The 22,325-nt window shown below is 47.2% G+C and overlaps 1 protein-coding gene across 1 annotated transcript in view; it reads left to right on the forward strand.

Moving 5' to 3' along the window:
• Positions 1-18,549: 18,549 nt before the first annotated feature.
• LOC134983990 (gastrula zinc finger protein XlCGF57.1-like) overlaps positions 18,550-22,325 on the forward strand; it is a 102,197-nt gene continuing 98,421 nt past the window's right edge. The window contains exons 1-3 of the mRNA XM_063949653.1: positions 18,550-19,039; positions 21,254-21,389; positions 22,075-22,266. Of these exons, the coding sequence (XP_063805723.1) occupies positions 21,309-21,389; positions 22,075-22,266 (273 nt within the window). The 5' untranslated portion in view covers positions 18,550-19,039; positions 21,254-21,308. The remainder of the gene's footprint in view (positions 19,040-21,253; positions 21,390-22,074; positions 22,267-22,325) is intronic.

The following is a 22,325-nucleotide window of genomic DNA, read 5'->3' on the forward strand; positions in this document are numbered from 1 at the left end:
TTAACCCCTGCCAATTTTTCCATTAAAAAGCGGGAGAAAGGCCGCCGTGAAGGGGGCGGAGCCTATCTCCTCAGCACACTGGCGCCATTTTTTCCTCACAGCTCCGTTGGAGGAAGGCTCCCTGACTCTCCCCTGCAGTCCTGCACTACAGAAACAGGGTAAAACAAGAGAGGGGGGGCACTAAATTGGCATATTAATATATACAGCAGCTATATTAGGGAAAAACACTTATATAAGGTTATCCCTGTATATATATAGCGCTCTGGTGTGTGCTGGCAAACTCTCCCTCTGTCTCCCCAAAGGGCTAGTGGGGTCCTGTCCTCTATCAGAGCATTCCCTGTGTGTGTGCTGTGTGTCGGTACGCTGTGTCGACATGTATGAGGAGGAAAATGGTGTGGAGGCGGAGCAATTGCCTGTGTTAGTGATGTCACCCCCTAGGGAGTCGACACCTGACTGGATGGTCTTATGGAAAGAATTACGTGATAGTGTCGGCACTTTACAAAAGACTGTTGACGACATGAGACAGCCGGCAAATCAGTTAATACCTGTACAGGCGTCTCAAACACCGTCAGGGGCTATAAAACTCCCGTTACCTCAGGTCGATACAGACACTGACACGGACACTGACTCCAGTGTCGACGGTGAGGAAACAAACGTATTTTCCAGTAGGGCCACACGTTACATGATCACGGCAATGAAGGAGGTTTTGAACATTTCTGATACTACAAGTACCACAAAAAAGGGTATTATGTGGGGTGTGAAAAAACTACCCGTAGTTTTTCCTGAATCAGATGAATTAAATGAGGTGTGTGATGAAGCGTGGGTTTCCTCCGATAAAAAACTGCTAATTTCTAAAAAATTATTGGCATTATACCCTTTCCCGCCAGAGGTTAGGGCGCGTTGGGAAACACCCCCTAGAGTGGATAAGGCGCTCACATGCTTATCAAAACAAGTGGCGTTACCGTCTCCTGATACGGCCGCCCTCAAGGAACCAGCTGATAGGAAGCTGGAAAATATCCTAAAAAGTATATACACACATACTGGTATTATACTGCGACCAGCAATCGCCTCAGCCTGGATGTGCAGTGCTGGGGTGGCTTGGTCGGATTCCCTGACTGAAAATATTGATACCCTGGACAGGGACAATATATTATTGACTATAGAGCATTTAAAGGATGCATTTCTATACATGCGTGATGCACAGAGGGATATTTGCACTCTGGCATCAAGAGTAAGTGCGATGTCCATTTCTGCCAGAAGAAGGTTATGGACGCGACAGTGGTCAGGTGATGCGGATTCCAAACGGCATATGGAAGTATTGCCGTATAAAGGGGAGGAGTTATTTGGGGTCGGTCTATCGGACCTGGTGGCCACGGCAACGGCTGGGAAATCCACCTTTTTACCCCAAGTCACCTCACAGCAGAAAAAGATACCGTCTTTTCAGGCTCAGTCCTTTCGTCCCCATAAGGGCAAGCGGGCAAAAGGCCACTCATATCTGCCCCGGGGCAGAGGAAGGGGAAAAAGACTGCAGCAGACAGCCTCTTCCCACGAACAGAAGCCCTCCCCCGCTTCTGCCAAGTCCTCAGCATGACGCTGGGGCCTTACAAGCGGACTCAGGCAAGACGGTGGGGGCCCGTCTCAAGAATTTCAGCGCGCAGTGGGCTCACTCGCAAGTGGACCCCTGGATCCTGCAGGTAGTATCTCAGGGGTACAAATTGGAATTCGAGACGTCTCCCCCTCGCCGGTTCCTGAAGTCTGCTTTACCAACGTCTCCCCCCGACAGGGAGGCGGTATTGGAAGCCATTCACAAGCTGTATTCCCAGCAAGTGATAATCAAGGTACCCCTCCTACAACAGGGAAAGGGGTATTATTCCACGCTGTTTGTGGTACCGAAGCCGGACGGCTCGGTGAGACCCATTTTAAATCTGAAATCCTTGAACACTTACATAAAAAGGTTCAAGTTCAAGATGGAGTCACTCAGAGCAGTGATAGCGAACCTGGAAGAAGGGGACTATATGGTGTCTCTGGACATCAAGGATGTTTACCTCCATGTCCCAATTTGCCCTTCTCACCAAGGGTACCTCAGGTTTGTGGTACAGAACTGTCACTATCAGTTTCAGACGCTGCCGTTTGGATTGTCCACGGCACCCCGGGTCTTTACCAAGGTAATGGCCGAAATGATGATTCTTCTTCGAAGAAAAGGCGTCTTAATTATCCCTTACTTGGACGATCTCCTGATAAGGGCAAGGTCCAGAGAACAGTTAGAGGTCGGAGTAGCACTATCTCAAGTAGTACTACGACAGCACGGATGGATTCTAAATATTCCAAAATCGCAGCTGATTCCGACGACACGTCTGCTGTTCCTAGGAATGATTCTGGACACAGTCCAGAAAAAGGTGTTTCTCCCGGAAGAGAAAGCCAGGGAGTTATCCGACCTAGTCAGGAACCTCCTAAGACCAGGCCAAGTGTCAGTACATCAATGCACAAGGGTCCTGGGAAAGATGGTGGCTTCTTACGAAGCGATTCCATTCGGCAGATTCCACGCAAGAACTTTTCAGTGGGATCTGCTGGACAAATGGTCCGGATCGCATCTTCAAATGCATCAGCGGATAACCCTGTCTCCAAGGACAAGGGTGTCTCTCCTGTGGTGGTTACAGAGTGCTCATCTCCTAGAGGGCCGCAGATTCGGCATTCAGGATTGGGTCCTGGTGACCACGGATGCCGGCCTGAGGGGCTGGGGAGCAGTCACACAGGGAAGAAATTTCCAGGGCTTGTGGTCAAGCATGGAAACGTCACTTCACATAAATATCCTGGAACTCAGGGCCATTTACAATGCCCTAAGTCAGGCAAGACCTCTGCTTCAGGGTCAGCCGGTGTTGATCCAGTCGGACAACATCACGGCAGTCGCCCATGTAAACAGACAGGGCGGTACAAGAAGCAGGAGGGCAATGACGGAAGTGGCAAGGATTCTTCGCTGGGCGGAAAATCATGTGATAGCACTGTCAGCAGTGTTCATTCCGGGAGTGGACAACTGGGAAGCAGACTTCCTCAGCAGACACGACCTCCACCCGGGAGAGTGGGGACTTCACCCAGAAGTCTTCCACATGATTGTGAACCGTTGGGAAAAACCAAAGGTGGACATGATGGCGTCCCGCCTCAACAAAAAACTGGACAGATATTGCGCCAGGTCAAGGGACCCTCAGGCAATAGCTGTGGACGCTCTGGTAACACCGTGGGTGTACCAGTCAGTGTATGTGTTCCCTCCTCTTCCTCTCATACCAAAAGTACTGAGAATCATAAGAAGGAGAGGAGTAAAGACTATACTCGTGGCTCCGGATTGGCCAAGAAGGACTTGGTACCCGGAAATTCAAGAGATGCTCACGGAAGACCCGTGGCCTCTACCTCTAAGAAAGGACCTGCTCCAGCAGGGACCATGTCTGTTCCAAGACTTACCGCGGCTGCGTTTGACGGCATGGCGGTTGAACGCCGGATCCTGAAGGAAAAAGGCATTCCGGATGAAGTCATCCCTACCCTGATCAAAGCCAGGAAGGATGTGACCGTACAACATTATCACCGTATTTGGCGAAAATATGTTGCGTGGTGCGAGGCCAGGAAGGCCCCTACAGAGGAATTTCAACTGGGTCGATTCCTGCATTTCCTGCAAACAGGACTGTCTATGGGCCTAAAATTAGGGTCCATTAAGGTTCAAATTTCGGCCCTGTCAATATTCTTCCAAAAAGAACTAGCTTCTGTTCCTGAAGTTCAGACGTTTGTCAAGGGAGTACTGCATATACAGCCTCCTTTTGTGCCTCCAGTGGCACCTTGGGATCTCAATGTAGTTTTGGGGTTCCTAAAATCACATTGGTTTGAACCACTCACCACTGTGGACTTAAAATATCTCACATGGAAAGTGGTAATGCTGTTAGCCCTGGCTTCAGCCAGGCGTGTTTCAGAATTGGCGGCTTTATCCTATAAAAGCCCTTACCTAATATTTCATACGGACAGGGCAGAATTGAGGACTCGTCCTCAATTTCTCCCTAAGGTGGTTTCAGCATTTCACTTAAACCAGCCTATTGTGGTGCCTGCGGCTACTAGGGACTTGGAGGATTCCAAGTTACTGGACGTAGTCAGGGCCCTGAAAATATATGTTTCCAGGACGGCTGGAGTCAGAAAATCTGACTCGCTGTTTATCCTGTATGCACCCAACAAGCTGGGTGCTCCTGCTTCTAAGCAGACTATTGCTCGTTGGATTTGTAGTACAATTCAGCTTGCACATTCTGTGGCAGGCCTGCCACAGCCAAAATCTGTAAAAGCCCATTCCACAAGGAAAGTGGGCTCATCTTGGGCGGCTGCCCGAGGGGTCTCGGCTTTACAACTTTGCCGAGCAGCTACTTGGTCAGGGGCAAACACGTTTGCTAAATTCTACAAATTTGATACCCTGGCTGAGGAGGACCTGGAGTTCTCTCATTCGGTGCTGCAGAGTCATCCGCACTCTCCCGCCCGTTTGGGAGCTTTGGTATAATCCCCATGGTCCTTTCGGAGTCCCCAGCATCCACTAGGACGTTAGAGAAAATAAGAATTTACTTACCGATAATTCTATTTCTCATAGTCCGTAGTGGATGCTGGGCGCCCATCCCAAGTGCGGATTGTCTGCATTACTTGTACATAGTTATTGTTACAAAAATCGGGTTATTGTTGTTGTGAGCCATCTTTTCAGAGGCTCCTTCTGTTATCATGCTGTTAACTGGGTTCAGATCACAAGTTGTACGGTGTGATTGGTGTGGCTGGTAAGAGTCTTACCCGGGATTCAAAATCCTTCCTTATTGTGTACGCTCGTCCGGGCACAGTATCCTAACTGAGGCTTGGAGGAGGGTCATAGGGGGAGGAGCCAGTGCACACCAGGTAGTCCTAAAGCTTTTTACTTTTGTGCCCAGTCTCCTGCGGAGCCGCTATTCCCCATGGTCCTTTCGGAGTCCCCAGCATCCACTACGGACTATGAGAAATAGAATTATCGGTAAGTAAATTCTTATTTTATGAACTGTGATACAAATTATGTTATTTATCTATTAACCTGTGGCTATGGCCTCAACTATGTGGGGAGAACTACAAGGCCCATACATGTTAGATTCATGGAGCACCGCAGGAATATTACTAAACGACAGGAAAAACACAGCGTATCTAGACACTTTTCACAGTTCCATATGGGAGATCCTAAAAGTTTGTCACTGATCTGTATTGAGCATATTGCTCCCACCCCTAGGGGAGGGGACAGATTCAATAGACTCTGTTCCAGAGAGGTCTATTGGATACTAAAATTTGGGTCTCTATATCCTGATGGGCTAAATGAGAGCATTGAGCTCAATACAATACAATGATATCAATGTAACATCGATATGCATAATAAAATGTATATATAACAGCTATCATTCAGGGATAAAAATCCATCACTCTTTTCTATATCCATCAAATAAGATGTCTTAATGAAAAGTAACTATTGCCATATGGTAGAAGCAAGTAAAATGTGAAAAAAGGTTTTCTAATATGCACTTTGATACATACTTTACTGTTGGATGAAATTTAATCTAAATGAGACAGACATGAGAAAAATATATATGTATATGTATCCTTTTTCCCGTCAAATATTGTTGGGATGGATGTTCATGCACCCTTGGAACTAATACATGTGATTAATGTGGTGCTACTAGGGTTTCAATTTATATTAAGACATCCTCCTTATACAGGTTGAGTATCCCATATCCAAATATTACGAAATACGGAATATTCCGAAATACGGACTTTTTTGAGGGAGAGTGAGAAAGTGAAACCTTTGTTTTTTGATGGTTCAATGTACACAAACTTTGTTTAATACACAAAGTTATTAATAATACTGTATTAAATGACCTTCAGGCTGTGTATATAAGGTGTATATAAAACATAAATGAATTGTGTGAATGTAGACACACTTTGTTTAATGCACAAAGTTATAAAAAATATTGGCTAAAATTACCTTCAGGCTGTGTGTATAAGGTGTATATGAAACATAAATGCATTCTGTGCTTAGACTTGGGTCCCATAACCATGATATCTCATTATGGTATCTAATTATTCCAAAATACGGAAAAATCCGATATCCAAAATACCTCTGGTCCCAAGCATTTTGGATAAGGGATACTCAACCTGTACTATCATTAGTTTTCAAAGATTTACTGTATACCCGCACTAACTACTAGCGTAGCGTTCCGGAGTCTTTGGAACGCAATGCTCGCCCCTGATCCACGTGACTTGCGTTCCATTCAGTATACCCCACTTCCGGGGCCGTGGACCGCAGTAACGTCAGGGGTCTCGCGAGCGGGGACGCTGTGTCGGGGCCGGTCACGTGATCACGGGCGGGACCAGGGAGGATGTATTGCACCGCTTTCATTGGTCACTGGGATCATGTGACCGGAGTCGATCACATGACATATGTTTCAGTATGTGTATGTATAAATTTCTTTCTATATAATACTCGTTTTAAGATTAAAGATGATTTTTATGAATGTACATAAGAAGATTGCCTTCTACTGTTATTTATCTGTTGATTTATATAAATGTTTTTTAACAATGAAAGTGAGATCTACAGATGTTTCCTATTGCCACCTAATTATAAGGGTATAAATAGTATACCAGTTGGACACCTAACATATGCTCCTGAGGAAGCTGGCACCCATCAGACCAGCGAAACGCGTTGGGCCTTTCTGCAGAACTACAAGTACCAGAATCCTCATCCACAACCTGGCAATATTTGGACATAACAATTTCCACTGGATCAAACTTCCGCACAAGTTCTTCACAGACTCGGACTCACCCCCACTTGCCATCTGGTCTCCATTTGCACAGGAGTCCTAGGGGATACTATCCGGAAATACGTCTGGTAAAATCATTTCTATCCAATGAACTTGTGTAATACTGTGGATTTTCAGTCCTAGCCAGGGACAGTGGACATTCATTTAGAGGGGTACTTGTGGCATTTTAAATGTATATTGTGCTTATACAATTGTTTTAAAACAATCAAGAAAGCTTACTATAAATAAAAATATGAATTTTTTCTTTTTAAATCCACTACTGATTCAGTTGTTGTTATATTTCTGAATTTCAGCCGGCGCCAGTACTTATTCTTTTTTTCTCAGTATATGGAATCTACCTTCATTAAAAAAAAAAGGAATAAAAAGATGTCTCTCTCTCTCTCAACCTCCGACCCCCAGAAACACCCCGCACTAAGGGGGTCATTCCGAGTTGATCGATCACTAGCTACTTTTAGCAGCCGACAAACACATAGTCGCCACCCACGGGGGAGTGTATTTTCGCTTTACAAGTGTGCGAACGCCTGTGCAGCCGAGCGGGACAAAATTTTTTTTGCAGTTTCTGAGTAGCTCTGGACTTACTCAGCCGCTGCGATCACTTCAGCCTGTGCGGACCCGGAATTGACGTCAGACACCCGCCCTGCAAACGCTTGGACACGCCTGCATTTTCCCAAACACTCCCTGAAAACGGTCAGTTGCCACCCACAAACGCCTTCTTCCTGTCAATCTTCTTGCGATCCGCTGTGCGAATGGATTCTTCGTTAAATCCATCGCCCAGCAATGATCCGCTTTGTACCCGTACGACGCGCCTGCGCATTGCGGTGCATACGCATGAGCAGTAGTAACCTGTTCGCTGCGCTGCGAAAAATGGCAGCGAGCGGTCACCTCGGAATGACCCCCCAAGGGCCTAATCCAGACCTGATCGCTGTTTTTGCACAGCGGGTGATCAGGTCTAAACTGTGCATGCGTATACACCACATGGTGCAGGCGCGTGGCACGGGTACAAAGCGGATCGCCGCTCAGCGATGAGTTTGTGCGAAGAATCCATTTGCACGGGCGTTCGCAAGGAGATCGACAGGAAGAAGGCATTTGTGGGTGTCAACTGACCGTTTTCTGGGAGTGTTTGGGAAAACGCAGGCGTGCCTAAGCGTTCGCATGGAGGGTTCTTGATGTCAATTCCGGTCCTGAACAGGCTGAAGTGATCGCAGCGGCTGAGTAAGTCTTGGGCTGCGCAGAGACTGCACAAGATCTGTTTGTACAGCTCGGCTACACATGCGATCCCACACTTGCACAGCTAAAATACACTCCCCTATGGGCGGCGACTATGCGAACGCAGGACTGCAAAAAAAACCTAGCGAGCGAACGGGTCTGAATTAGGCCCTAGGCGTAGCCACATAAGGTGTACTGGTCACCTAATATGTATTATGTATTATCGGGCCCGATCTCTACAGGTGGGTCATTATCTACCAAGCGTAATAGATACCAGGATGTATGTTTTAAACTGTGATACATATGCCTTCTCATTTCCGTGGACAATGTAGTGATATAACTTTCCCACATCGTAAAAAACGTTTCTACTTTAGATACTTTTTCAAGGCTAACTTTGATCCAGTCCATTCTAAAGAGGTAGAAAAATGTACATTTAAACAGGGAAAACATTGGAGGGGACGTAGATATCCATTCCTGCTAGATTGTCTTGCAGGCTGCCGCGCTAATAACCAAAAGAAGGCATTTGCCGCCTTTGCTAATAATAATAAGATTTTACTTACCGATAATTCTATTTCTCGTAGTCCGTAGTGGATGCTGGGGACTCCGTAAGGACCATGGGGATTAGCGGCTCCGCAGGAGACAGGGCACAAAAGTAAAAGCTTTAGGATCAGGTGGTGTGCACTGGCTCCTCCCCCTATGACCCTCCTCCAAGCCTCAGCTAGGATACTGTGCCCGGACGAGCGTACACAATAAGGAAGGATTTTGAATCCCGGGTAAGACTCATGCCAGCCACACCAATCACACTGTACAACCTGTGATCTGAACCCAGTTAACAGCATGATAACAGAAGGAGCCTCTGAAAAGATGGCTCACAACAATAATAACCCGATTTTTGTAACAATAACTATGTACAAGTATTGCAGACAATCCGCACTTGGGATGGGCGCCCAGCATCCACTACGGACTACGAGAAATAGAATTATCGGTAAGTAAATTCTTATTATCTCTGACGTCCTAAGTGGATGCTGGGGACTCCGTAAGGACCATGGGGATTATACCAAAGCTCCCAAACGGGCGGGAGAGTGCGGATGACTCTGCAACACCGAATGAGAGAACTCCAGGTCCTCCTCAGCCAGGGTATCAAATTTGTAGAATTTTGCAAACGTGTTTGCCCCTGACCAAGTAGCAGCTCGGCAAAGTTGTAAAGCCGAGACCCCTTGGGCAGTCGCCCAAGATGAGCCCACCTTCCTTGTGGAATGGGCATTTACAGATTTTGGCTGTGGCAGGCCTGCCACAGAATGTGCAAGCTGAATTGTACTACAAATCCAACGAGCAATCGTCTGCTTAGAAGCAGGAACACCCAGTTTGTTGGGTGCATACAGGATAAACAGCGAGTCAGTTTTCCTGACTCCAGCCGTCCTGGAAATATATTTTCAGGGCCCTGACAACATCTAGCAACTTGGAGTCCTCCAAGTCCCTATTAGCCGCAGGTACCACAATAGGCTGGTTCAGGTGAAACGCTGACACCACCTTAGGGAAAAACTGGGGACGAGTCCGCAGTTCTGCCCTGTCCTAATGGAAAAAGAGATATGGGCTTTTGTGAGACAAAGCCGCCAATTTTGACACTCGCCTGGCCGAGGCCAGGGCCAACCGCATGGTCACTTTCCATGTGAGATATTTCAAATCCACAGATTTGAGCGGTTCAAACCAATGTGATTTGAGGAATCCCAGAACTACGTTGAGATCCCACGGTGCCACTGGAGGCACAAAAGGGGTTGTATATGCAGTACTCCCTTGACAAACGTCTGGACTTCAGGAACTGAAGCCAATTCTTTCTGGAAGAAAATCGACAGGGCCGAAATTTGAACCTTAATGGACCCCAATTTTAGGCCCATAGACACTCCTGTTTGCAGGAAATGCAGGAATCGACCGAGTTGAAATTTCTTCGTGGGGGCCTTCCTGGCCTCACACCACGCAACATATTTTCGCCACCTGTGGTGATAATGTTGTGCGGTCACCTCCTTCCTGGCTTTGACCAGGGTAGGGATGACCTCTTCCGGAATGCCTTTTTCCCTTAGGATCCGGCATTCAACCGCCATGCCGTCAAACGCAGCCGCGGTAAGTCTTGGAACAGACATGGTACTTGCTGAAGCAAGTCCCTTCTTAGCGGCAGAGGCCATGGGTCCTCTGTGAGCATCTCTTGAAGTTCCGGGTACCAAGTCCTTCTTGGGCAATCCGGAGCCACGAGTATAGTTCTTACTCCTCTACGTCTTATAATTCTCAGTATCTTGGGTATGAGAAGCAGAGGAGGGAACACATACACCGACTGGTACACCCACGGTGTTACCAGAACGTCCACAGCTATTGCCTGAGGGTCTCTTGACCTGGCGCAATACCTGTCCAGTTTTTTGTTCAGGCGGGACGCCATCATGTCCACCTTTGGTCTTTCCCAACGGTTCACACTCATGTGGAAGACTTCCAGATGAAGTCCCCACTCTCCCGGGTGGAGGTCGTGCCTGCTGAGGAAGTCTGCTTCCCAGTTGTCCACTCCCGGAATGAACACTGCTATCACATGATTTTCCGCCCAGCAAAGAATCCTTGCAGTTTCTGCCATTGCCCTCCTGCTTCTTGTGCCGCCCTGTCTGTTTACGTGGGCGACTGCCGTGATGTTGTCCGACTGGATCAATACCGGCTGACCTTGAAGCAGAGGTCTTGCTAAACTTAGAGCATTGTAAATTGCCCTTAGCTCCAGTATATTTATGTGGAGAGAAGTCTCCAGACTTGACCACACTCCCTGGAAATTTTTTCCCTGTGTGACTGCTCCCCAGCCTCTCAGGCTGGCATCCGTGGTCACCAGGACCCAGTCCTGAATGCCGAATCTGCGGCCCTCTAGTAGATGAGCACTCTGCAGCCACCACAGAAGAGACACCCTTGTCCTTGGAGACAGGGTTATCCGCTGATGCATCTGAAGATGCGATCCGGACCATTTTTCCAGCAGATCCCACTGAAAAGTTCTTGCGTGAAATCTGCCGAATGGAATCGCTTCGTAAGAAGCCACCATTTTTCCCAGGACCCTTGTGCAATGATGCACTGACACTTTTCCTGGTTTTAGGAGGTTCCTGACTAGCTCGGATAACTCCCTGGCTTTCTCCTCCGGGAGAAACACCTTTTTCTGGACTGTGTCCAGAATCATCCCTAGGAACAGCTGACGTGTCGTCGGGATCAGCTGCGATTTTGGAATATTTAGAATCCACCCGTGTTGTTGTAGCAGTACCCGAGATAGTGCTACTCCGACCTCCAACTGTTCCCTGGACTTTGCCCTTATCAGGAGATCGTCCAAGTAAGGGATAATTAAGACGTCTTTTCTTCGAAGAAGAATCATCATTTCGGCCCTTACCTTGGTAAAGACCCGGGGTGCCGTGGACAATCCAAACGGCAGCGTCTGAACTGATAGTGACAGTTCAGTACCACGAACCTGAGGTACCCTTGGTGAGAAGGGCAAATTGGGACAAGGTAAGCATCCTTGATGTCCAAGGACACCATATAGTCCCCTCTTCCAGGTTCGCTATCACTGCTCTGAGTGACTCCATCTTGATTTGAACCTTTGTATGTAAGTGTTCAAAGATTTCAGATTTAGAATAGGTCTCACCGAGCCATCTGGCTTCGGTACCACAAATAGTGTGGAATAATACCCCTTTCCTTGTTGTAGGAGGGGTACTTTGATTATCACCTGCTGGTGAATTGCTTCCAATACTGCCTCCCTGTCGGAGGGAGACGTTGGTAAAGCAGACTTCAGGAACCTGCGAGGAGGCGACGTCTCAAAATCCAATCTGTACCCCTGAGATACTACCTGTAGGATCCAGGGGTCCACTTGCGAGTGAGCCCACTGCGCACTGAAACTCTTGAGACGACCCCCCACCGCACCTGAGTCCGCTTGTAAGGCCCCAGCGTCATGCTGAGGACTTGGCAGAAGCGGTGGAGGGCTTCTGTTCCTGGGAAGGGGCTGCCTGCTGCAGTCTTTTTCCCTTTCCTCTACCCCTGGGCAGATATGACTGGCCTTTTGCCCGCTTGCCCTTATGGGGACGAAAGGACTGAGGCTGAAAAGACGGTGTCTTTTTCTGCTGAGAGGTGACTTGGGGTAAAAAGGTGGATTTTCCAGCTGTTGCCGTGGCCACCAGGTCCGATAGACCTACCCCAAATAACTCCTCCCCTTTATACGGCAATACTTCCATGTGCCGTTTGGAATCCGCATCACCTGACCACTGTCGTGTCCATAACATCTTCTGGCAGAAATGGACATCGCACTTACTCTTGATGCCAGAGTGCAAATATCCCTCTGTGCATCTCGCATATATAGAAATTCATCCTTTAAATGCTCTATAGTCAATAAAATACTGTCCCTGTCAAGGGTATCAATATTTTCAGTCAGGGAAACCGACCAAGCCACCCCAGCACTGCACATCCAGGCTGAGGCGATCGCTGGTCGCAGTATAACACCAGTATGTGTGTATATACTTTTTAGGATATTTTCCAGCTTTCTATCAGCTGGTTCCTTGAGGGCGGCCGTATCTGGAGACGGTAACGCCACTTGTTTTGATAAGCGTGTGAATGCCTTATCCACCCTAGGGGGTGTTTCCCAACGCGCCCTAACTTCTGGCGGGAAAGGGTATAACGCCAATACTTTCTTAGATATTAGCAATTTTTAATTCATCTGATTCAGGAAAAACTACAGGTAGTTCTTTCACACCCCACATAATACCCTTTTTTGTGGTACTTGTAGTATCAGAAATATGTAACACCTCCTTTATTGCCCTTATCATGTAACGTGTGGCCCTACTGGAAAATACGTCTGTTTCTTCACCGTCGACACTGGAGTCAGTGTCCGTGTCTGTGTCGACCGACTGAGGTAATGGCCGTTTTAAAGCCCCTGACGGTGTTTGAGACGCCTGGACAGGTACTAATTTGTTTGCCGGCCGTCTCATGTCGTCAACCGACCTTACAGCGTGTTGACATTATCACGTAATTCCATAAATAAGCCATCCATTCCGGTGTCGACTCCCTAGGGGGTGACATCACCATTACAGGCAATTTCTCCGCCTCCACACCAACATCGTCCTCATACATGTCGACACACACGTACCGACACACAGCACACACACAGGGAATGCTCTGATAGAGGACAGGACCCCACTAGCCCTTTGGGGAGACAGAGGGAGAGTTTGCCAGCACACACCAAAACGCTATAATTATACAGGGACAACCTTATAATAAGTGTTTTCCCATATAGCATCTTAATATAATATAATATCGCCACACAAAATGCCCCCCCTCTCTGTTTTAACCCTGTTTCTGTAGTGCAGTGCAGGGGAGAGCCTGGGAGCCTTCCTAGCAGCGGAGCTGTGTAGGAAAATGGCGCTGTGTGCTGAGGAGAATAGGCCCCGCCCACTTTCTGGCGGGCTCTTCTCCCGGTTTTTCTGACAACCTGGCAGGGGTTAAATACATCCATATAGCCTCAGGGGCTATATGTGATGTATTTTTAGCCAGCATAGGTACTTTCATTGCTGCCCAGGGCGCCCCCCCCAGCGCCCTGCACCCTCAGTGACCGTTGGTGTGAAGTGTGCTGAGAGCAATGGCGCACAGCTGCCGTGCTGTGCGCTACCTTAAGAAGACTGGGAAGTCTTCAGCCGCCGATTTCTGGACCTCTTCTCTCTTCAGCATCTGCAAGGGGGTCGGCGGCGCGGCTCCGGTGACCCATCCAGGCTGTACCTGTGATCGTCCCTCTGGAGCTAGTGTCCAGTAGCCTAAGAAGCCAATCCATCCTGCACGCAGGTGAGTTCACTTCTTCTCCCCTAAGTCCCACGTTGCAGTGAGCCTGTTGCCAGCAGGACTCACTGAAAATAAAAAACCTAACAAAACTTTTACTCTAAGCAGCTCTTTAGGAGAGCCACCTAGATTGCACCCTTCTCGGCCGGGCACAAAAACCTAACTGAGGCTTGGAGGAGGGTCATAGGGGGAGGAGCCAGTGCACACCACCTGATCCTAAAGCTTTTACTTTTGTGCCCTGTCTCCTGCGGAGCCGCTAATCCCCATGGTCCTTACGGAGTCCCCAGCATCCACTTAGGACGTCAGAGAAATACTATTTTGACTAATTTTGCGGATTAGTCCTCCTGGGATTCCCGCCAAGATTTGGAACTTTGGATTTTTTACTTAGAGGTTATCCACATTCCCCTTAGCCTCTGCTACCCCATCATGACCTATAGGTCTGGAGCCATTTTTCCTAACCAACTGCTTATTTTATTCCCAGCAGATGGACACAATAGCGGGAATACCTCGGAGGGTCATCTCATTTTATCTCCAGAGTGTGAAATAGAAGATAATGACAACACACAGGATTCTCCAAGAGGAAACCCCATTACCCCAATATACATCCAGAACTGCCCAGTGCAGATATATATTCTAATCATCTGGGGTATATTCCTGATAACTTGGAAACTGTTGACCATATTGTAAATTACGGATGGGATAAAGGTTATACTCCTAAACGTATTACACATGGGAAAATCCTCACAGGTGAGAAGCCATTTCCGTGCCCTGAATGTGGGAAGCGGTTTTCATACAAATCAACACTTGTGGTCCATCAGAAAAATCACACGGGCGAGAAGCCATTTTCGTGCGCTGAGTGCGGGAAACGTTTCACGCGCAAATCTCTCCTCGTCAAACATCAGAGAGTTCACACCGGCGGGAGGCCGTTTCCCTGTCCTGACTGGGGGAAACGTTTTACACAGAAAGCAGATCTTGTGAAACATCAGAGAACTCACACAGGTCAGACACAATCACAGTATCCTAACCTTGGGGAATGTTTCGATTTTTTAACTATCAGAAAGTCTACGCACAGGAAAAAAACATTTTCCTGTCCTGAGTCTGGGAGAAGTTTTACAAAGAAATCAGATAGTGCGAAACATCAGAGGATCCACACAGACGAGAAGCCGTTTCCGTGTTCTCAGTGTGGCTGGTGGTTTACACAGAAATTCAATCTTGTGCGACATCAGAGAACTCACACCGGCGAGAAGCCATTTCCATACTCGGAGTGCGGGAAACGTTTTACGAACCAATCCAATCTTGCCCGACATCAGAATATTCACACTGGTGAGAAGCAGTTTCCGTGCCCTGAGTATGGGAAATGTTTTACACGGGAGTCAAATCTTGTGGAGCACAGGAATATTCACAGTGGAGAAAAGCTGTTCTCTTGTTCAGAGTGTGGCAGATGTTTTACACGCAGGTCAGTCCTTGTATTCACAACAGCGAGAGGCCGTTTCCGTGTTCTGAGTGCGGCGCTTGCTTTAAACGCAGATCAGTTCTCATTAAACATCAAAGTACCCACACATGTGAGAAGCCGGTTCCATGTTTTGATGGTGAGAAAATGTTTACTGCGATATAGCTTCTCACGAATCGTAGAACTCAAGTGGAAAATCATTGCCGTGTCCCGATTGTGGGAAATGTTTTCCACAAAAATCAGTCCTTTTTAGGCATCACTCACTCACATTTACATTTAGGGGCTCTAAAACAGGTGAAGCTCGGCTTTCTGTCACCTGGGACAAAGACCCAGCTCAGCACCCCAGTGACCACAAGATAATACATTGAACATTGCAGTGACTGCCATATAATACAAAGAGCATCACAGTGACCACCAGACAAAACACATAGAATATTGCAGTGACTGCCACATCATACAAAGTATTTCACAGTGACCACCAAGCAATACATAGACCAATGCATTGATTGCAACAGAATGCAGAGAACATCACAGTGACAGCCATACAATACAGAGAGCATCAGTAACTGCTATATAATGCAGAGAGCATCAGTGACCAACATATAATACAGAGAGTGTTATTGACCACCATATAAAGCAGACAGTATTTTTGATTGCATTACAATATAATGCCCTCATCAATAATGAACCCTTCCTCAACAAAAACTATTAGCATCATTGTTACAACTCCATTCAGTGTACTGTAATTCATATTATTAACCTGCTCACATAGGAGCCCATACTCAGACTATGTGACTGGTACAAGTTTCAATGATACGACTGATGTTTGTGTGCTTACGGTCCAGACTGTAATGCAGCATCTACAGACGGTATGACTGGGCATCCCAACTCACAATCAGGCCCACTGGGCTCAGAAAAAGTAAGTATCAAGCAGCTGCCTGTCGGGAAGGTCCCACTGAGGCTGCTGCTGTCAGTGAGGAGGAGGCGGGGACATGCAGAGACGGAGAGGCAGGGGCTCTGCAACATACTGCTGCAAATATCGGCCCCTGACAAGAGATAACCATATGCTGGAGGCCTTCCAACCTGGTAAGTGCTCACCAGTCACCAGTGCTCACCACTGGTGCCTCCTTTCCTCCACTCTCCACCCCCTATATGCGCTCATGTGCCAAAGCCCTATTTTCCTGGGCCCCACTTAGGGATGGATGTCATAATTTTAATATATATTGTCGCCATTGTTACATGTCTAGCAGTGGCATCTACCCACTCCTTGTTAACTATTCAATGGTTTTACCATCGATGCTATGCTTGTGCGCCTCTGCAATGTTTCTCCTTTTGTGGTGTACGCAGAAGGAGTGCACGTCAGTAGTCGTAGAAAACTAATTAGCAGTGATCAGAAAGAACCATGCACTGGCCAAAGCATCACCATTGGATCGGAAACATTGATGGTTGCCACCCATCGGATTCCGATGGCCGTCCCTACTTCCACTTGGCTTATAGCCCTTGCTGCTCTCATTTCCTTGCTGGATAACAAGAGCTTTCTTCGCCTTGTCTAATGCCATACCTATGTACTGTCCTCCTGACTTCTGATCTTAGTGGGACCAATTGGCCCGGAAAGTTATTAGGTATCTTCAGTTCACAGCAGTGACCAGGTGCCATGTACACAATCGGTGGGTGGAAGGGAGCAGAGGGGGTTACGGGACACCCTAACATGCCAGCAGCAATGTGGCCATGCACCCACAGTGATGTAGACAATCCCCCATTGCTGATGTGACCAAGCCGCTTGTACTGATCCCACTGAGTGGAAATGTCAGGCGGTATGAAGTGCAGTTTCTGATTTGCACCCAATAAAAGTCTGGATGAAATCAGACATATTCCTGTGTGTCTAAGACTGCCCATCGACCATTGAGGGTTAGCAGCTGTCAATTGTTTGCCACCGGTGGTTGGTTGTGGAAGTCTGATGTTTCTCCACCATTCATGGCAAAGATGCAGCGATGGTTATACTTTTTTTTTTTTTTTTACAGTTACAGCACACAATGATTAGCCCAGAGGTTATTAAATGCGGTCCTCAAGGCACCCCAATGGTCCAGATTTTGCGTTTATCCATGCTTGGCCACCTCAGCCAATTTACTTTAACCATCTGTGCTGAGCCATGGATTTACCCAAAACCTGGACAGTTTGGCTGCCTTGAGGACCGCGTTTGAGAACCTCTGGATTGGACCCTCCACTTTTGCCCTTTTTCTTGACTGTCCCACTGCAGTCCCATAACCCACAGTTATGATGCCCATTGTTTGTTCAAACCATCGATGTAATGTACAGATGGCACCATTGATGGTGGACCATTTGATGGCCATCCCTAAAACTGCCAGGGGTTGACTGTCAGCGGACCATTTCTTCTGATTGCACCCAGATCTATATTCCTGTTTGTCTAAACCAGGCATTCCCAACCACGGTCCTCAAGGCACACTAACAGTGCAGGTTTTAGTGATATCCAGGCTTCAGCACAGGTGACTTAATTAGTAGCTCAGTTATTTTGATTTAACCATCTATGCTGCAGCCTGGATATCACTAAAACCTGCACTGTTGGTGTGCCTTGAGGACCGTGGTTGGGAATGCCTGGTCTAAACCATGAGGGGAAACTGTCACTTGACCACTCTTCTGATTGTACAAGGGATGGCTATTGAAGGGTTCTCCATCGCCGGTGCCATTGGTGATTTACGTTGATGGCATGAAACAATTGAGGGGAAACCAACTATGATTTGAGCCACCATTGAGCATTCCCAATGTAAGACATAGCAGGCCAATCAGGGAAGGGGGCACGTGGTGAGTGTGGGCTGGAGAGGCAGAGCACAGCTGTGGACAAATCAGGGAAGGGGGCCCCTGCCGTGTAGGGATTACAGGAACCATCGCTGTATCTTCCATGGATGGTAGCAAACCATTGGACCTTTGCCATCAATGGCAAAACCATTGAACCTTGGTGGCAATCCATCGATGTTTGTCAATGTTGGATGGTAGACGGCCATTCCTAAACAGCACCCACACTTATATTGGGTGTCAAACTAAGCGGGTGGACCAACACTGAGCAAGATGAGGTATACAGTTGAGAAATAGCAGGACACAGCCATGTAATTACATTATAATTATTATTCCAATAAGAGCTTGTAATCCATGCCAGGCACATTCCTGTCTCCCACCTACTTGGGCCAATGTGATCATTATTCCCCTACCCCTGACCTGACTGCTCATCATGCACTGATTGGAGATTGCTGCACTCTGTATTAGAGCAAATGAAATGAACAGCGTAGGCCACGCCCCCCAGTGATTGGCCGTTATTCAGAGCGGCGGCCATTTTATCGTGGTCCAACTCCAAGCCCACATTCAGTAAACCCTCTCGTCAGAAAAGCAGCCTCTCCCTATTCAGTGACATCCCTACGCCTTTATTTTGCTGGATCATTAGGAGACGTGGACTATTCTATACACCATGACGGCAGCAGGCTCTTACTAATCACCTTAGCTATACACACCACTAGATGGTGTGTAAATAATGCCGGGGCCAGGGTAGGCGGCGGCCATTTTCCCGTGGTCCTCTTGGTTGAATGACTACCCGTGTATATGCTCTATAACTACAACTCCCACAATCCTCTCTGCTGCTCTCTCCCTGTTTCCTGTTATATGGCAGATGTACTGGATCTGTGTGTTACTGGGCTGTCTCCTGCAAGAGGTAATAACATTTATATATTATTATTTTGCAGTATCATAGCAATAATAAACTGGGAGCTATAATGACATGTATTATAATTATCATCATTATTATTATTACTGAACTGGGTGTTTCTTGGAAGAGGCAATAACTTATATATTTATTTTCATTATTATTATCATCATTATCATTAGACAATGACACACAAATAGAATAACCCCCCCCCCCCCCCTCCCAGCACACTGCAAACAGACCAGCAAAATAGATTTGCATTCTTTATAATAATAGTAAAGCAGAGATCTCCGCTAAATACATTTGCAAACATACGGTAAGCCACCAGCAAGGACAAGACGTTGTCACTGCTCTGGTGCTCCTACGCTACATGATAATAGCACCTTAAGCAGTTACATTACACGCCAACTACCACGTCTCCCTGACCCTGGAGAAGACTGCTACCACGTCTCCCTGACCCTGGAGAAGACAGGAGCCCAGTCTGGAGAAAGTGTTATGGCTTCAGCTATATTGGTCGGGATGCGGTTGTGTAGTCACTATACCGACACCGGGATCCCGAATGGTGAACAGCCCGATGGTCGGCATGCCGACCAACAGGGACTATTCCCACTCGTGGGTGTCCACGACACCCATAGAGTGGGAATAGATCCTGTGGCAAGCGCAACAAGCCATCGGTATGGTGACCGCCAGTCTCCCAACCGCTGGTCACATGAACCCAACCCATATTGGTCACAGTAAGATGTACTGAGAGTCATTTGTATGGCAAAAAGGGCCACTGCAAAATATAGCGGTCTGAGTGGAAGTGGCACCCCCACAGCAAAAGGACTCAGAGTCTCAGGGGCCCTAATCACTGTAGTGTGCCCCCACTTGTTGTTTTATAGCAGTGATGCCATGTCAGGTTACAATGGCAGATGGGTTCCATAAATAAGTTCCCATCGGCAACTGTGACTTGCTTGGGTAACGGGCAAGTAGGTCCAGGATGTGGCAGTGATGGCTGGCCAGCCAGCAGATGTGGTCCTGGAGAGTGATCTTGGTTGCGGGATGCAGATTGAGCTAGTTAAATCCATCATGTAAAATAAAGCTTCTAGGCAGCTCTTTAAAGTTTCGAACTACCAAAGCTTCAAAGAGCCAGGGGTAAGGAACAAAAACTGTCCAACTATCTGGACTATCCAGCAAGCTCTTTGCCTTTAGAGCGACACTGTCCCCTAGAAATTCACATGATGTTATTTCCACCAATAAGATCTTGTGGAATTGCTCAATTTTGCTTTTGTCCCTATAAGGAGTCAACAGTCTGTAGACATCTCAACCTTTTCACGGAGTACTGGGAGCTGGGCAGCCATAATGTTAATTATTGTAGAATATGTGATCAGGGTGAGGGACCAGTTAGAGAAGATCCTGGGCCATGTGCAGGATAACCTTGCAGGAGTTCAGACCTGGAAGATGACTCGGTATGATCAGAACGTGGGAATTCTTTTTTTAAAGTAGGGCAGAAGTTGCTGGTTCTGATGCCCACATGTCTGAACAAGCTTATGGCTGCTTGGGCTGGACGGTACACTCTTTCACACCTGCAGTACACCAACCAGCTTGACTTGGTACCATGTACCCCAATCCGTGTTTTTTTTTTCATTCATAGAACTATACAGAGTCTCTTGAAAACAGGATAGGGAAGTTGGGCTCCTTCATGACCTTTTGTAGGGTCTGGGAGATCTACATAGACTGGTGTTAGGCCCATGACTTGTCCTTTGACTGTTTTCACCTCTCCTGTCTTCTTCTGTAGATTAAGGAGGGTCTGAACAAAGTATTGTCTTCCATCCCCGCTCATCACTTTCCATATTCAAAATCTTAACGTAGGAAGGTGGCCGTGTGCCCCTCTCTGTGGAACCCCAGTCTAGTCATGAAGATGTTGCTCTAGTATACATTTGTGCCTATGTTCTAGAAAGCAACTAGTCTTTGTCATAGATTGATTGCCTTTGGATCAGAATGCCTAGCTCCGCAACCTCCTGGAGGCAGGCTGACCCTTGTATGTGGTAGAGCAGATGTTTTAATCATTCTATTATATTGTTATCATCAAGTGCTAACTTTTTACTCTCTATACTTTAGTAACGTTTTTCCTATTACAGAACCGTAAATTATGATGTTATTGCTTACATTTCCAAAGCTCATTGGTTTAAATGATCTCCTTATTACCTATGGCTCATGTATTCCATATCTCTATTTGCCTAGGTCAACTCACGATTACCCATTCCGAAAGAGATCAGTTCTCATTATTAGCGCCTTCATGATGGACAAGGAGAGGAGTCACAAGACTGAGAGGATATTGAATCTCACCCTGGAGATCATCTACCTACTGACTGGGGAGGTGAGAGGGTCTGGGAGCGTCACAGTGATATCACTCTTATTTCTATTACTAACACAGGGACCTGACTGGGGAGGTGAAGGAGTCTGGGAGCGTCACAGGGATATCACTCTTACCTCTATTGCTAACACAGGGAGCTGACTGGGGAGGTGAGGGAGTCTGGGAGCGTCACAGTGACATCCCTCTTATCTCTATTACTAACACAGGGACCTGACTGGGGAGGTGAGGGAGACTGGGAGCGTTACAGTGACATCACTCTTATCTCTATTACTAACACAGGGAGCTGAATGGGGAGGTGAGGGAGTCTGGGAGCGTCACAGTGACATCACTCTTATCTCTATTACTAACACATGGACCTGACTGGGGAGGTGAGGGAGTCTGGGAGTGTCACAGTGACGTCACTCTTATCTCTATTACTAACACAGGGACCTGACTGGGAAGGTGAGGGAGTCTGGGAGTGTCACAGTGACGTCACTCTTATCTCTATTACTAACACAGGGACCTGATTGAAAATAAATTTATTGCATTATTTGGATATTAATAGGAAGGGCTTCATTTAATCATTATAAAAAAACTGCAATATTCAGTCAAATTCCGATCCAAATTAAATGGATCTGTGTTATTAAGGTTTATAAGGGTCTGACAATTAGAATGTTGGAAGAAATATAATATTTCACTCAATATCCAGGAATACACTGTGGTGAAGAACAAATCTGGAGAGCGTGCGACAAACAGCCATTGTCCCTATGTGCAAGGGCGCTTAAGCAGGACCCAGTGCCCCATCCTGGTGCCTCCACTTCACTCACTGATACATGAGAGACACAATGACCAGAAGATCCTGGAACTCACCAACAAGATCATTCAGCTGCTGACTGGACAGGTGACTACTGGGAATGGGACATTATACAGTAACACCAGGGGATGTGTCTGGGTGATGAC

The sequence above is a fragment of the Pseudophryne corroboree genome, assembly GCF_028390025.1.
Source record: "Pseudophryne corroboree isolate aPseCor3 chromosome 3 unlocalized genomic scaffold, aPseCor3.hap2 SUPER_3_unloc_3, whole genome shotgun sequence".
Taxonomy (NCBI): domain Eukaryota; kingdom Metazoa; phylum Chordata; class Amphibia; order Anura; family Myobatrachidae; genus Pseudophryne; species Pseudophryne corroboree.